Source organism: Notamacropus eugenii, chromosome 1 (genome assembly GCF_028372415.1).
Source record: "Notamacropus eugenii isolate mMacEug1 chromosome 1, mMacEug1.pri_v2, whole genome shotgun sequence".
Classification (NCBI taxonomy): domain Eukaryota; kingdom Metazoa; phylum Chordata; class Mammalia; order Diprotodontia; family Macropodidae; genus Notamacropus; species Notamacropus eugenii.
This window is the reverse complement of record NC_092872.1, coordinates 183,902,749-183,917,591: the sequence shown is the minus strand read 5'-3', so window position 1 is coordinate 183,917,591 and position 14,843 is coordinate 183,902,749. Positions and strand designations below refer to the sequence as shown.

The window sequence follows — 14,843 nt, the reverse complement described above, 5'->3', positions numbered from 1 at the left end:
TCATTTGCTTATGTAAATCCCTCCATCCAAGGGCATTTACAAAATGACATGGATATGATGGTTCATTGGATTTCAGAGGCCTCCTTACTGGGCTACCTGGGAAAGAATGGATAAGGATGTAACCTCTTGACCAAGATAGTAATGATAATTAAAAGACTAATAGCTAACATGTATAGAGCAGTTTAAGGTTTACATAGCACTTTACATATTTTATGCCATTTGAATCTCATAACATCCCTGTGAAGGTGTCATTATTATCCCCATTTAAGAAATGAGGAAACTGAATCTAAAGCAAGGTTAAGTGACTTCTCAAGTAGAATTCAAATGGAGGACTTTCAAACATAACCCTTGCTGATTCTTTCTCCTCTCCTTTAGGCATATATGAGGTCCCAGGGTGGACTTGACACCAAATTAGGCAGAGGTCCTGATGAGTCAGACAGTATTGTGAAAAGGACTACATGCTGCACTCTATGTGGCTGCCTAGGCTCGGCCTGAGGACTCTCATTGGAGTCAGAGCAAGCCCAAGGTACTCCCTTCCTTGGCCAATTGCCCATATGTCTCTATCAAACTTGTGTCTGGAAGAGGCTTCACTCTCCCCCTCCCCATACTTCTCTTCCTTAGGCCAGAGACATGCTAGAGGCTTGCTGAAAAGAGGTTCTTCACAATGACCTTGAAATAGAGGGATTTATGATGCTATTAAGTGGAAACTTCAATATTTATGCAAAAGTGTTACTGGTTTCTGACACTCACTCTGAAAGGCCTAGGAAAGAAGTGAGAGACCAGATCATTCCCTTACCAAGCATTTCTGAGCATCTATAAAGCCTACATATTTAAAGAAGTTGTGGGGGGAGGCCCCAAAAAATCTCTTCTCAATTCAGATTGTACCTCCTAACTGTCATGCTAAACTATGGATATTTAAATCTCTCTTGTCTGACCCCACTAAACTAGGACATTTTTCCCCTTTGCTTCTGTCTCTAAGACTTAACACTGACAGTGCCATTTGGCTGGAAGTCTTTGCATCAGAAAAATAACTAAATTTCTATAGAGGCAGAGAAACAAAGGATGGCAGAGCTGAAGAGACCCTTGATCTAAGCCCTTCCCTTTACAGGTAAAGAAAGAGGCCCCGAGAGGGGAAAGGGCTTGTACATCACAAACCTACAGCAAGAATCACTGAACTGGCCTTACATCACAGAACACCCTGGAAGGCTGCATGTTTCTAGAGGAGAGGGCTCAGGTCTCTTTTTACTTTCTGTCAAGAAAGCAGATCTAGAATCTATCTCAACACAGCTGGTTATTCTATTATTTATTCATCATCTTCCTCAACTGCGCTGTCAGGAGGGTTACTAATTGGCTAAAATAGTATTGCTTTCACTAAACCAGAGATTCTTAACATTGGGTTCTTGAATTTGTATGTATATATAATTTAATATTTGTGTGCATATCTATATATGCATATATATAATATACACAATATACTCATATCTACAAACATACGCATATGTGCATATATGTCTATATTTGGCATATTGTGTGCATATGTGCGTGTATATATATATATATATATATATACATACACACAGCATCCTTGTGGACATATGTGCATATATAACACTGTATTTTGATATAATTGGTTTCCTTTGTAATTTCCTTATGTATTTAATTTTATGCGTTTGAAAATAATTCTCAGAAAAGGCATCCGCAAGCTTCAGCAGACTGCTCATGGCACAAAACGGCGCTAGAACATCTGAACTAAACCATGCTGCTTTTTTCTTCCTGGAATGCCTAATTCAACACAATTGCTCTGAGCTAGGTGTCTCAGAGGTAGCGGTTAATGATCCCCTTGTGTTGGGACCTGGTATAACATGTTTCAAGGAACGGCTCAGAGATCCATCACTCAATCCAAACTCTGCCCGAACAAGAACGCTCTCTTTAAAAACTCTATAGCTTGCTATGCACCTTCTCCTTTAACACCTCTAGAGATGCAGAACTCATTACTTCATGAGCCAGCCTATTCCACTGCCAGAGACTTCTTATATAGAGCCAAAATAACATCTATCCATTAGCCCTATGTCTGCCCCTTAGAGACAAACAGGATATGTTGAATCTGTCTTCCATGTGAGACATTTTAGGATCACGATCATATTCCCCCACAGTCAACTTTTCTATAGAGTAAACATCCCCAATTCCTTCAAGTGATACCTCTTAAAGACTAGAGGAGAAGGGGTCCATAGGGGACTATTATTATTTGATCTTCCATGTCTGAAAATTCTTTATGGTATTTTTAAAAAAAAAACTATTTTGTTAAACACTACTCACGTTTATTCTCTGATCATTTCTATTATATGTTATTTCTGAATGGCGCTGCCTCTTCTAATATGAGTCTCCCCATGGGATTCTCCCCATCCCATCTGACTATTCCTTGAAATTTAGAATCCAGAATGATTTAGAATTAGAAGGGAGGATAGGGATCATCTAGTAGGACCCTTACATTTTACAGAAGGCTAATCTAAAACCCAGAGAAATGAAGTGATTTTTTAATGTGTGTGTGTATGTTAATTTAAACAAACAGATAGAATGTGTCTAGATAAAAGAGTACTAGCCCTCTAAACTGGTCCCCTTGGAGAGGGGTAGGATGATAAACACTTATTCTAATGAGGCTGTCATTGAATAAAATATTTCTAGTAACCTGTCCTTAGCAGAGATGTTCTGAACTTGTGCATGCTCTTTTGAATTTGTTCAGTGGTGACATCCTTTGAGGATGTGTTTGATTTTTTTGAAATAGCTAAAAGTCATTTATAGTCACTTCTGGTGAATAAGGTGAAGGATCAAGCTGTCTAACATCACATGGGATCAAAACAAGATATGCCTAGAAAATAATAATACTCATTTTCTTATATGACTCTCGGGTCACACAATGCTAGAGTTGGAAAAGACCCTAGAAATAGTCTAAACCAGGGATGGGAACCTGCTGTCTTGAGGCCTTATAGGTCCTTCTGTTTGACTGAGTATACGTTTTACAGAACATATTCTTTTATTAAGGGGATTTGTTCTGTGAAGTTTGGATTCACTCAAAGGGCTGCACTTGAGCACCTAGAGGGCCACATGGGTCCTCCAGGCTACAGGTTCCCTATCCTTGGTAATCCATCCCCACCTCAGTTTATTCATGAGGAAACTGAGACCTAAAGAGAGGAGGTGTTCTGTCCATGGTACTACTGTGAAATAATGGCAGATCTAGGGATGCCAGTTCTGTTCTCCTTTGGATGCTCCCCCCAATGCTCTTTCAAATTAGGAATAAGCATGCCTCAAATGAACCTCATTGACTATGCTACTGTCCCTGCACAAAGCTCCAGTATTCTTTTCATGTCATAAGCTCATACTTCCTTCCTGAGGAAAGAATCCAACTAATTGGGATGTGCTACATAAACCTGCTAAATAAAATGCCAATTGCCAAGGAATATATTTGGAAATGTTTCTAGCCATGGTAGCTTCAGTAAACAGCTGCCCCAGGTTACTCTTTGATGGACTGTACTCATCCAGATCTACAAATTCTGGTGTGTTAAAAAGTCAGTCCCATTACTTTATGGTCACTCTGTGGAGTGTAGAAAATAGTGTTGGGGGGGCAGAGCCAAGATGGTGGAGTAGAAAGACACACAAATGCAGGCTCTCCCCACACAGCCCATAAAATACCTGTAAAGGGGGACTGTCAACAAACTTTGGAGCAGCAGAAGTGGAGAACAACAGAGTGGAGGAGATTTCCAGCCCAGAGTGACCTGAAAGGCCCATGGGAAATGTCTGGCACTGCTCACGAATAGCCCTTGGGGGCGGAATCTCCAGTCCCAGAATCCCTAGTCCCATTAGCAGCAGTTCCCAGATCCCTCAACCCACAGGTGCCAAAGGTCAGTGACCGGGATTTTTTCAGTTGGCCTTCCCACAGCTCTGATCTCAGACAGTGGCTGGCTGCAGAGGTCACATTGGGCAGGCAGCAGCAGTTCCCACAGCCCCTACAGCAGCCCACATCAATTGTTGGATCATAAAAACCTCTGGGGGCACTGAGGAGCTGAATATTACCTCAGCCCTGTGTAGAGGCCCTGAGGGAGCTGGTGGAACTGGAGGCCAGGTGGCTATGGAGAGGAAACTGCTAAGATTCTGGGCACAAAAATCCCTTCTTGCTCCGAGACCAGTGTACAAGCTTGATTGTGACACCTTGGAGGAACTGAGATCTTACAGATTCCCAGATTATACTCTACTCTTGGCAAAGAACCCAAAAGTCAAGTAACTGGTTGGGAAAATGCCCAAAAAAGGGGGAAAAAAATAAGACTATAGAAGATTACTTTCCTGGTGAACAGATATCTTCTCCCATCCTTTCAGATGAGGAAGAACATTGTCTATCATCAGGGAAAGACTTAAAAGTCAAGGCTTCAGTATCCCAAACATCCAAGATAAATATACCATGGGCTCAGGCCATGGAAGAGCTCAAAAAGGATTTTGAAAATCAAGTAAGAGAGGTGGAGGAAAAGTTGGGAAAAGAAATGAAAGAGATGCAAGACAAGCATGAAAAGCAGGTCAACACCTTGCTAAAAGAGACCCAAAAAATGCTGAAGAAAATAACACCTTTAAAAATAGGCTAACTCAATTGGCAAAAGAGGTTCAAAAAGCCAATGAGGAGAAGAATGCTTTAAAAAGCAGAATTAGTCAAATGGAAAAGGAGGTTCAAAAGCTCACTGGAGAAAATAGTTCTTTCAAAATTAGAATGGAACAGATGGAGGCTAATGACTTCATGAGAAACCAAGAAATCACAAAACAAAACCAAAAGAATGAAAAAATGGAAGATAATGTGAAATATCTCATTGGAAAAACAACTGACCTGGAAAATAGATCCAGGAGAGACAATTTAAAAATTATGGGACTTCCTGAAAGCCATGATCGAAGAAAGAGCCTAGACATCATCTTTCAAGAAATTATCAAGAAAAACTGCCCTGATATTCTAGAACCAGGCAGCAAATAAATATTGAAAGAATCCACCAATCACCTCCTGAAAGAGATCCAAAAAGAGAAACTCCTAGGAACATTGTGGCCAAATTCCAGAGTTCCCTAGTCAAGGAGAAAATATTGCAAGCAGCTAGAAAGAGGTATTACACACACACACACACACACACACACACACACACACACACACACACACACGCACACACACATACACCCACAGAGACAAAGAGACAGAGAGCACAGGGTGAATTGAATAGGATGGGATCATATCTTTATAAAATGAAATTAAGCAGTGAGAGAAATATATTGGGAGGAAAAAGGGAGAAATGGAATGGGGCAAATTATCTCTCATAAAAGAGGCAAGTAAAAAGACTTTTCAGTGGAGGGAGAAAGGGGGGAGGTGAGATAAAAAACATGAAGCTTACTCTCATCCCATTTGACTAAAGGAAGGAATAAAAGGCACACTCATTTTGGTATGAAAACCTATCTTACAATATAGGAAAGTGGGGGAGAAGGGGATAAGAAGGGTGGCAGGGATGATGGAAGGGAGGGCAATAGGAGGAGGGAGCAATTAGAAGTCAACACTCTTGGGGAGGGATGGGATCAAAAGAGAGAATAGAAGAAATAGGGGGCAGGATAGGATGGAGGGAAATATAGTTAGTCTTACACAACACGACTATTAAGGAAGTCATTTGCAAAACTTCACAGAATATGGCCTATATTGAATTGCTTGCCTTCCCAAAGGGAATGGGTGGGGAGGGAGGGAGGAAGAGAAGTTGGAACTCAAAGTTTTAGGAACAACTGTTGAGTATTGTTCTTGCAACTAGGAAATAAGAAATACAGGTAATGGGGTACAGAAAGCTATCTTGCCCTACAGGACAAAAGAGAAGATGGGGAGAAGGGAAGGGAGGAATATTAGAAGGGAGGACAGATTAGTGATAGGGGCAATTAGAATGCTCAACGTTTTGGGGTGGGGGGAGGGGACAAATGGGGAGAAAATTTGGAACCCAAAATTTTGTGGAAATGAATGTTGAAAACTTAAATAAATTTAAATGAAAAAATAATTAAAAATAAAAAAAAGAAAAGAATGTTGACTTTTGGTGCAGGAGAGCAACAAGAAGGCAACAAGAGACCTGCTCCACCTTAAATCACTGGGGTAGAGAACAGACATGTATTAAGACTTATAATCTCATAGAGATGTTAAGTTCCCTAGCTTTGTTGAACAAGGTCTCAATACACCTTGCAGAGACATAAAGAAAACAAATGTTATATTCCATATAGAAACCTTGAATAGAACCTCCAAGTCACAAAGCATTAGAATTATATGTGTCATATCCTTTTCCCTCATCATCTCTCCCCTTTTTCAATCTCCAAGTATCTATCAATCCTTCATAGAAGTCTATACAATTGTCCAGGTCTCCTTAAAAAGGTCTTCATTTGACTGTGCTATCCACTCAAGCTACTGTCCTATGTTCTCCTTTTCTGAGTCATAGTTCTAGAAATAGTAATTTATTCTTGTTGCCTCCATTTCTTCTCCTCCTGTTCACCTCTCAATCCTTTGCAACCTGAGTTCTGACCCACATGACCAAAATGAAACTGCTTTCTCCAAAGTTCACATTAATCCCTTAATTGTTAAAAACCAATGGCCTTTTCTCACTCCTTTTGACACATCCAGAAAAATGTAAATTTCTTTTTTAAAATATATTTATTTTTCATTTTCAGCATTCACAAATTTTCTCCCCTTCCTTTCCCTCTCCCCTTCCCAAGATGCTGTGAAATCTGATATAGGTCATACATGTACAATCATATTACATATATTTCTACATTTCTCATGTTGTAAAGAAGAATTGGAACCAAAGGGGAAAATCACAAGAAACAAAAAAAGGAAAAATAATAAGCTTTGATCTTCATCCAGAATCCATAGTTCTTTCTCTGGATGTGAGAAAATGTGATTTTCCATCAGGAGTCTTTTGGAATCATCTTTGATTGATCATCAGCCCATTGATGAGAACAGCTAAGTACATCAAAGCTGGTCATCACACAATGTTGCTATTACTGTGTACAATGTTTTCCTGGTTCTGCTCACTTCATTCAGCATCAGTCCATGAAGGTCTTTTTTGCTTTCAAGGTTTTTCTGAAGTTTGCCTGCTCTTCATTTCTTACAGGACAATATTATTCTGTTACATTAATATGGCACAACTTGTTGAACCATCCCCCAATTAATAGATATCCCCTGAAAATGTAAATTTCTTGAGAAAGGGAATTATCTCACTTTTATTGACTAATTCTTTTAGCATCTGAATCCCCAGTGCCTAGACAGCGCCTATCACATAATCAATACTTAATGAAGGATTATTGGTTGACTGAATGATTCTTTTTTGCTAAATATTCTCTCTTCCTTGACTGCCACTGCCCTCACTTGATTCTCCCCATTAGCATTTGACCATTCCTATTCAGACTCCTATGTTAGATCATCACTCCTAGCTTGCCCATTAAGCAGTTTTCCCAAAGGTTCTATCCTTAGTTCATTTCACTTTTCTTTCTACTTGCCCTGTCTTGGTGATTTCATTACCTACCATCGGTTTGATTATTATCTCTATGCAGATGACTCCCTTATCTGTCTCCTTAACTCCAGGCCCACTCTGCCTGTGGCCTGTGCAACATCTCCCTCTGGAGATCATCATCAGCTCAAAGTCAACAGTTTGGCCAGATTTTATTCAACTTTTCCTCAAGTCCATTTCTCCTCCAAAATTCCTCTTTCCTGAAGAGAATGATTAGGAATTATTCTTGCCTTATATGTAAATCATTTGCCAAGTCTGATGCTACCCCCACAACATATCTTGCATCTGTCCTCTTTGCTCTTCTCACAGCTATATTCCTTCTTTAACCTCTCGGTATCTCTCAGCTGGATTATAACATCTTAGACTCTTTACTTTTATTCTCTCCCATCTTCTCCCCTAATCTTCTACACAGAGGAAACATTAATCTTTTCAAAACACAGGTCTACTGAAGAATATTCGATTCCACCCATTTGCTTCTAGAATAAAATGCAAATGTGGCATTTAAAGCATTCCATAAGTTGGTTTCTATCTAACTTGCTGGACTCACTCATTTCCCATTATTAACCTTCAGGTACTATTTATTCTGTCTGCTCTACAGTTTGTTCTCTACTTGCACAATGTCATCTCTAATTTTTGTATCTTTGCTATACACTGTCCCTTGTGCCTGGAATGCACTCTCTCCTTACCTCCAATGCTTAGAATTCTTCACTTCCCTCAAGCATGAATTTGGGAGACTCCTTCTGGTCATACCCTTCCCTGATCTTTGCAGCTCATGCTCTCTCCTCCTTCCTGAAATTATTGAATTTACTTCTTTATCTATCTGTTTTATCTCTTCAGCAAGAAGGGAATACATCATTTTTGTTGCTGTATCCCCAATGTCTAGCACTGTGCCTTGCATAAACTAGGCATTAATTGAACCAAATTGAATTAAATAATTGAATTGAATTCTATTGAAAATCTATATTTCACAGTCAGGTGGATGCCACATGATGGATACTTTTCACATCTGCATGGCACCCACATTCCTAGAAATATATTGCTGTACTTTTGTTTAATAACTGAAAATTACTAACCCCAAATATGAAACCATCCTTTGGCTCTGAAGTGCCTGTCTGAATAACCATGAAAAAGGGTCCCACTATCATAATTTAAATTCCATTCCATCTTAAAAATGCAATGAGTCTGACTGAAGACAAGTTCTTGAAGCGATGGGCATCCAGAATGTAGGGGACAGAAAATGGAAGAATCCATTAACATGGTGACCCAGGAAGCAATCATTTACCAAATGAAATATTTAGTAAGAACTACCTTCAAAGTCTGGGCCCCCACTGTAGGTTGAGTCCTGTAAGCAGGGTGGGCTAACTCCTCTAAATGAAGTTGGTTGGGGAAGGGAGTGGTTTTTCTTTCTCTAACCCAACTCAGGATTAAAAATTTCAGAGATGGATCAAATCTGACAATCCTCAACTCAATACGTTTTTATAAGTGAGTGACTGATGCCCTCAGGGCACCTTCTAAACCTGTGGTGTCACACTCAAATAGAAATGCTGACTGCACAATGATTTAGAAAACCACAAATTAACATTATCTATGCTATTGTATTTTCATTTATTTTGTTATGTATATTATTTTGTTAAACATTCCCCTATCACATTTGAATCTAGTTTGGACTGCACTTGGGATTCTAACCCACCACTTGGCTGTGAATTCCACACCTCTGCTCTAAACTAATTGAGATATGCTCCATAAACCAGCCAAATAAAATTCTGATACAAAATCCGATTGGCATTGGGGATTAAAAAAAAGCCTCCAAGTTGGGGTCAAAAGAACTTACTCTAGTTCATAGCACTACGGGGAGAGTTTGTACTCCTCCCACAACTAATTCTGAGTAATCTATATATGGAAGGGAATTTGTTTAAGAATGAAAGAATGGGGTCCTATTATCCTAAATGGTTAGTGAATCACATGGCCCAATATTTCTTTCTTTTTTTCTCTTGTGCCACTTAGTTTTTATTGCTGAAAAAATAACTATATTCTTAATATGATCCCTTGCTAATGACATTCTGGAATACTTATTTACCTTGTGATAGAAAATATTTCTTCTATGTACTCTTTTTTGGAAGTTGGAATCCTCACAGATCACCAAGAAAACCAGTCCTACCATTTATAAAGCATTAAAAATCTTTCCTTGTGTTGTTTTCACTCTTCTACCTAGGGGTCTGAAAAGCATCCTTGGTCTTAGAGACCACAAAATTTGTTTATTTTTCCTCTTTAAGAAACCTGTTCTGCTGGCACTCCCGTTTGGCCTTTCTGGAGGGGGAAAAGCACAATCTGTTGGATTTCCTGTACTCTTTGCCACTTTCCTCTTGGATAACTTGGCTTTATCTTGCTGGGGAAGAACAAAGGTATTTCTACTAGCCCACTTATGTCTTTTTTATCATTCTAGTGGCATCTATATCCTGACACTACCTCTAGGTCACTGGTTCTACTTGACTATAACTCTCTCAGATTAACCATTTCTAAAGAAAACTTTGAGACTACCTAGGGAGCAATGTGCTTGCTTCCATTAACAACTTGCTTCCTTTACTTTGTGATCAATTTAGGGGTTCCTATGTCATTATTTTTTGGCTTTGGGGAAATAATAGGATGTGCTGTCAATCCTTTCACAGCAGGAGTTTCTGTACAAGTCTTCTGAAGTGTGGTGTACAAGTTTTTCATGTGTTGTTCCTTGGTCTCTATATTCTTACAAGCATGTCTTTTCCCTGTTTTTGCTGATGGCTGGCATCACTTCAAGGTCTGTCAATCCTTGTTTTTTTCACTCTTTTGGGTCTCCGTGTCATCATTTTTATCTGGCCCCTGGAAGCCATCTGTTGCTTCTATGGTTTTTGGTCCTTGACTTTTTTTCCCTTTTATATCCTCTCCTTAAGCTGTTGTTTTGAGAATGTAAGGGAATAGTTGTATCAGACAGTCTATCTCATAAGGAAAAGAAGAATCCATTCTCTTAGGCTTCCCTTTATTCATCTCATTTCTCTTCGTCATTCTTGACCTATCTTTCTCAAAAATCACAGCTGTCTCCATATTCTGTTTTTCATCTTTTTTTCTTTTCTCTTTTCGAAATTTCAATTTTGGCCAAGAAATCTTCTCTTGCTGAAGCCTGTTTCTGTTCAATTTGTTATGCCAAGGAAGGCCATCTTGAAAGAGTATGCCTTCAGCAAGGCTCGGAACTTTCTAATCAGTTTGTAGAGATGGTCCCCATTCAAAGAAGGAGTGCTTGGCCTGCTGGCCACTCCAAATAGTCTATCAGTGATTTCTTTACAGTTAAACTGAAGGACAAATCCAATGTGTTCCTGGTCATCATTCTGCTTTTCCACTTCGGTTTATCTTCTCTTAAAAAAAAGAATCCTTACCTTCGTTTGCTTCCTAAGGAATCTTATGGATGTTTTATCATCTGATTCAGCTGCTAACAGTTCACTGTCCTCTTGGTAGGCATTTAATTCTCTTATTCTTCAATGGTAAAAGGAGCTTGTTCCACAGTTGATTCAAAGATACCTCTGAGTATATCATACAGCAAAGTAGAATCCTTTGCCCCAGCTGCAGTTTTGCAGAATGGAAAAATAAACTTCAGGTTTGGGTCTGCTGTAAGCTCCTACTTCAGTCTGTTCTTCCACATATTTGCCAACAAAGTGGGACATTACTCCACAAGGTGCCTGACTGTCTGGGCACAAAATTTCTTTCATTAGGATATCCAGAAGTAGTTCAACCTAACTTTCCACCCATTCATTTCTTTTTAATATCTCGAAGGACTGGTTCAGAAGCAGGTGCATTATTAGTATGTAGAACTTATCCAGGTGCAATTTGTCTACTCCAATTCACTGATGGTTCATGGTTTGCCAAAAAGTCTGAACAAATGGATGCTGGATTTTTGTGTTCTGAAAAAAATATGGATGAGCTGGGAAACTGTATTTTCTGCAAGAGAAGTTTGTCCTGCATCCACATATAGTAGAAAAGCCCTTCCCATATTTTTAGTAATTCGTGACTAAAACTATTTCAGGTGGCTCTGATCTTGGTGCAGATGTACCTCCAGAGCTTCCTCAGCCCACGGTCTCAGATCATCTTCTCATTGCCAGCTAGCAGCTATCCTACCTGAGTTTCCTGAAGGAAGGCCAGAGATGTGATGGCCATGGTCCAATAATTCTGAGCAGCCTCAGCCATTCCTCACTTTATGCCCTGGCCATCTTCTCACCACCTGCCCTTCCCCCCATCTCCCTCCAAAGCTGGAATCACGGTTTACACATAAGTACTGAAATTCTTTTCATTCCATTCATTCGAATTCAAAGCAATACTACAATTGCTCTTGGAAAGAGTATGCTAATCTAAACTTGTGGCCCTACTCACTATCCACAGTCTTTCCAAACCAAAATACCTCTCTTTAGCCATCACTGACCTATTAAAATGTGAGCATCTTAAGGGCAGGGACTATTTCCCCAATGCTCAGTATATAGTAAGAACTTAAAAATTGCTTTTTACTTCATTCATTCATTCATTCATTCATTCATTCATTCATTCATTCATTCATTCATGTTTTTGTAGAAAAGACCCAGTCAATAACTGAACCAACACTCTCAGAGTTCTTCAGTTGTTCAATTGATGTGTTAATGGTTGCCATGCATATTTATCCTCTGTGCTCTGGGGCCACGGAAGGACTTTCAGGTTCTAGTTTCAACTTCTGTTACACTTTTTCTAAAGCAGGGGCAGGACTGCCCCATCATTTTCCTCCTACCCCTTGGGCAGGTGAAATTATCTGCTCTGAAAATGCCTTGCTCCCCTGACTTCTGCCCCCAGTGTGCTGAGCAATTTGGGACTGAAGCTGGCAGTCTGACTGGCACATAACCGGCTTCTTGTCCTTGTCCTGCTTCAACCCCAGGGATAGAAGGCCCTATCTGTAAGTCAATAGAACAGCACACCAAAAAGACTCACCATTCAAAGTCCCAGTCTGCACAGATGCAGGGCTCAGAGACCACAGTTCCAGAGTAATCACGTCCTAATGCACACTGTGCTCCTGGCTTGCGTTTCTTGAATATTTTTCTTTCCCCCATGACACAAGGTTCTCCCTATAAAAAAAGAAGCCATAGAGAAAGGGGCAGGGTAGGGATGGGGGGAAGGATGACTTCTCAGCCAATATTGTTCCTAGTATCCTATCATTTGAAGGTTGCCCTATATCAGACTCAAGCTGCCAAAACCTCAGGCCCACCATCCTCAAATTACATTTGGTGTGAGAATAAAGCTAATGAAAGTCCTCCTACTGAGGAGAAGGAATAACACGGTCAGACTGGCCACCCAGCTGCCGCCAAAAGGCTGAACCATTGGAATGCCTTTCCTGCACTCTACAAAGTGCAGAGTTAATACAGATCATTTCCCACCCACAACACAGGTCTCCAACAACTTTATTGGGCTCTTACTTTTGGACTCCCATTTTGGTAATTCAGTTACTTCTTCTCTAATTACTGAGTGACTGTTGCACTAAGGACAGATAAGTGGAGCAGTGGATGGAGAGCTGGACCTGGAGTCAGGAAGACTCATCTTCTTGAGTTCAAATCTGGCATCAGACACTTACTAGCTAGGTGAACCTGAGCAAGTCACTAAATCCTGTTTGCCTCCATTCTTTCATCTATAAAATGAACTAGAGAAAGAAGTGGGAAACCACTCCAGCATCTTTGCCAAGAAAACTCCAAATGAGGTCACAAAGAGTTGGATACAACTGAAAATGACTAAACAATAACTATTATACTACACAGAGATAATATCACTTTTAAGTGAAATTGTTTTATGTGATTCAGGTTATTACAACTTTGTAGAAAGAGCATGAGATTTTGGAGTCAGAAGATCTATCTGGGCTCAAATTCCAATTTTTCTACTTACTACTCATGAAATCTTGAGGAAATCACTTAACATGTCTGGGTCACAATTTCCTCATCTGTAAAAATGAGAGGATTGGGCTACCTGGCCTCTACTGTCCTTGACTTCTAAATCGATGGCCCTAACATCCTTCCTTTAACCTGTGATTCAACCCAGTCTCCCAGTAGGCCACTGAAATTCCTTCAAAATCACTGAAATGCCAAAGGAAACAGGCTTTCCTCAGAAAGAGTTAAAACCTTGGTATCTGAGAATGACATCTAGCTATAAATTCCTTCTGGGGAAGCTAAGTAGTTCTCATAATTTCTCTTCTCTTTGTCCTAGGTGGAGGGTCCCACAGGAAGACTTTCTGCTAAAGCAGTGTTAGGCATGTGGTGAATTGAGAAACAAGTGACAGCTTGGCCTACCTGATTAAGCAAGTGCCAGGTCTGGAAGTCATCCTTGTTGCACCTTCGACTGAAGATGGATTTGTAGTCCACTTTCACCAGTTGCCACTCGGAACGGAGGCTGAAGTGGCCAAAAACTCTATGGGTTTGATGGAGGAGAGACAGGTCAAGAGTCACCAAGGCAATGGAAAGATTGGACAAAAATAATGTTGTTGAAAATCATTGCAAGCCATGACCATTACACCAAAAGTTCCTTCCTTTCAGTATGTCAGTCAGTCGGGGAATAAGTATTTATTAAGTGCTCACTATGTGCCAAGCCCTGGGGATACAAAGAAAGGCAAAAATCACCCCTGCCCTCAAGAAACTCACAATCTAATGGGGGAGATGACAGGCAAACAAATGTATAGGTAGGTAGACAGATATAGATATAGATACACACACATATATGTGTATGTATATATGTATGTATATGTATGCAAATATGTATATGCACGTGTATATGTACATATGTATGTATATACACAGATATACACACATATGTATATATATACTATATACAAACTAATTATATACAGAATAAATAGGAAATAATTAACAGAGGGAAGGCACTAGAATTAGGAAGGGTTGGGAAAGACTATCATAGCAATCACTGAGTTCTTTGGACAAAGCTATATCTCTACTAGCATTTTTCTTAGTTTCATTCTGCTTGGTTTGAAGCTCAGGGACATGACCCCTTCTGTATCACCTCTTATCCCACCAAAAACAACAGCAGTCTCAGACAGGGGGCTCATATGTATGGACAGTAAAGAGCCACACAACCTCAGTGACTACAGTGATCAATATTGACCTTTCCAAAGGCTCGCATTTGCAGGGTTCGATAAATATGAATGATCGATCCTTTCTAGAAAAGTAGGAAAAAATTCACAGATTTTCTAAACTCTGCCCTGGTTACACATTATGGAATCATAATACAAAAGATCTATCAGAGTGATTTAAATGG

The 14,843-nt window shown here is 39.8% G+C and overlaps 1 protein-coding gene and 1 pseudogene across 2 annotated transcripts in view; both read right to left on the bottom strand.

Moving 5' to 3' along the window:
* The window catches only part of SORCS3 (sortilin related VPS10 domain containing receptor 3), a 676,074-nt gene that overhangs the window by 40,147 nt on the left and 621,084 nt on the right, over positions 1–14,843 (bottom strand). For both annotated transcript variants that reach the window (XM_072621715.1, XM_072621724.1), the window contains 2 exons: positions 13,865–13,982; positions 12,522–12,655 (listed from right to left, as the gene is read on the bottom strand). In XM_072621715.1, coding sequence (XP_072477816.1) covers positions 12,522–12,655; positions 13,865–13,982 — 252 coding nt within the window. The remainder of the gene's footprint in view (positions 1–12,521; positions 12,656–13,864; positions 13,983–14,843) is intronic.
* LOC140529185 (ribosomal RNA processing protein 1 homolog A pseudogene) lies at positions 5,178–12,432 on the bottom strand (annotated as a pseudogene).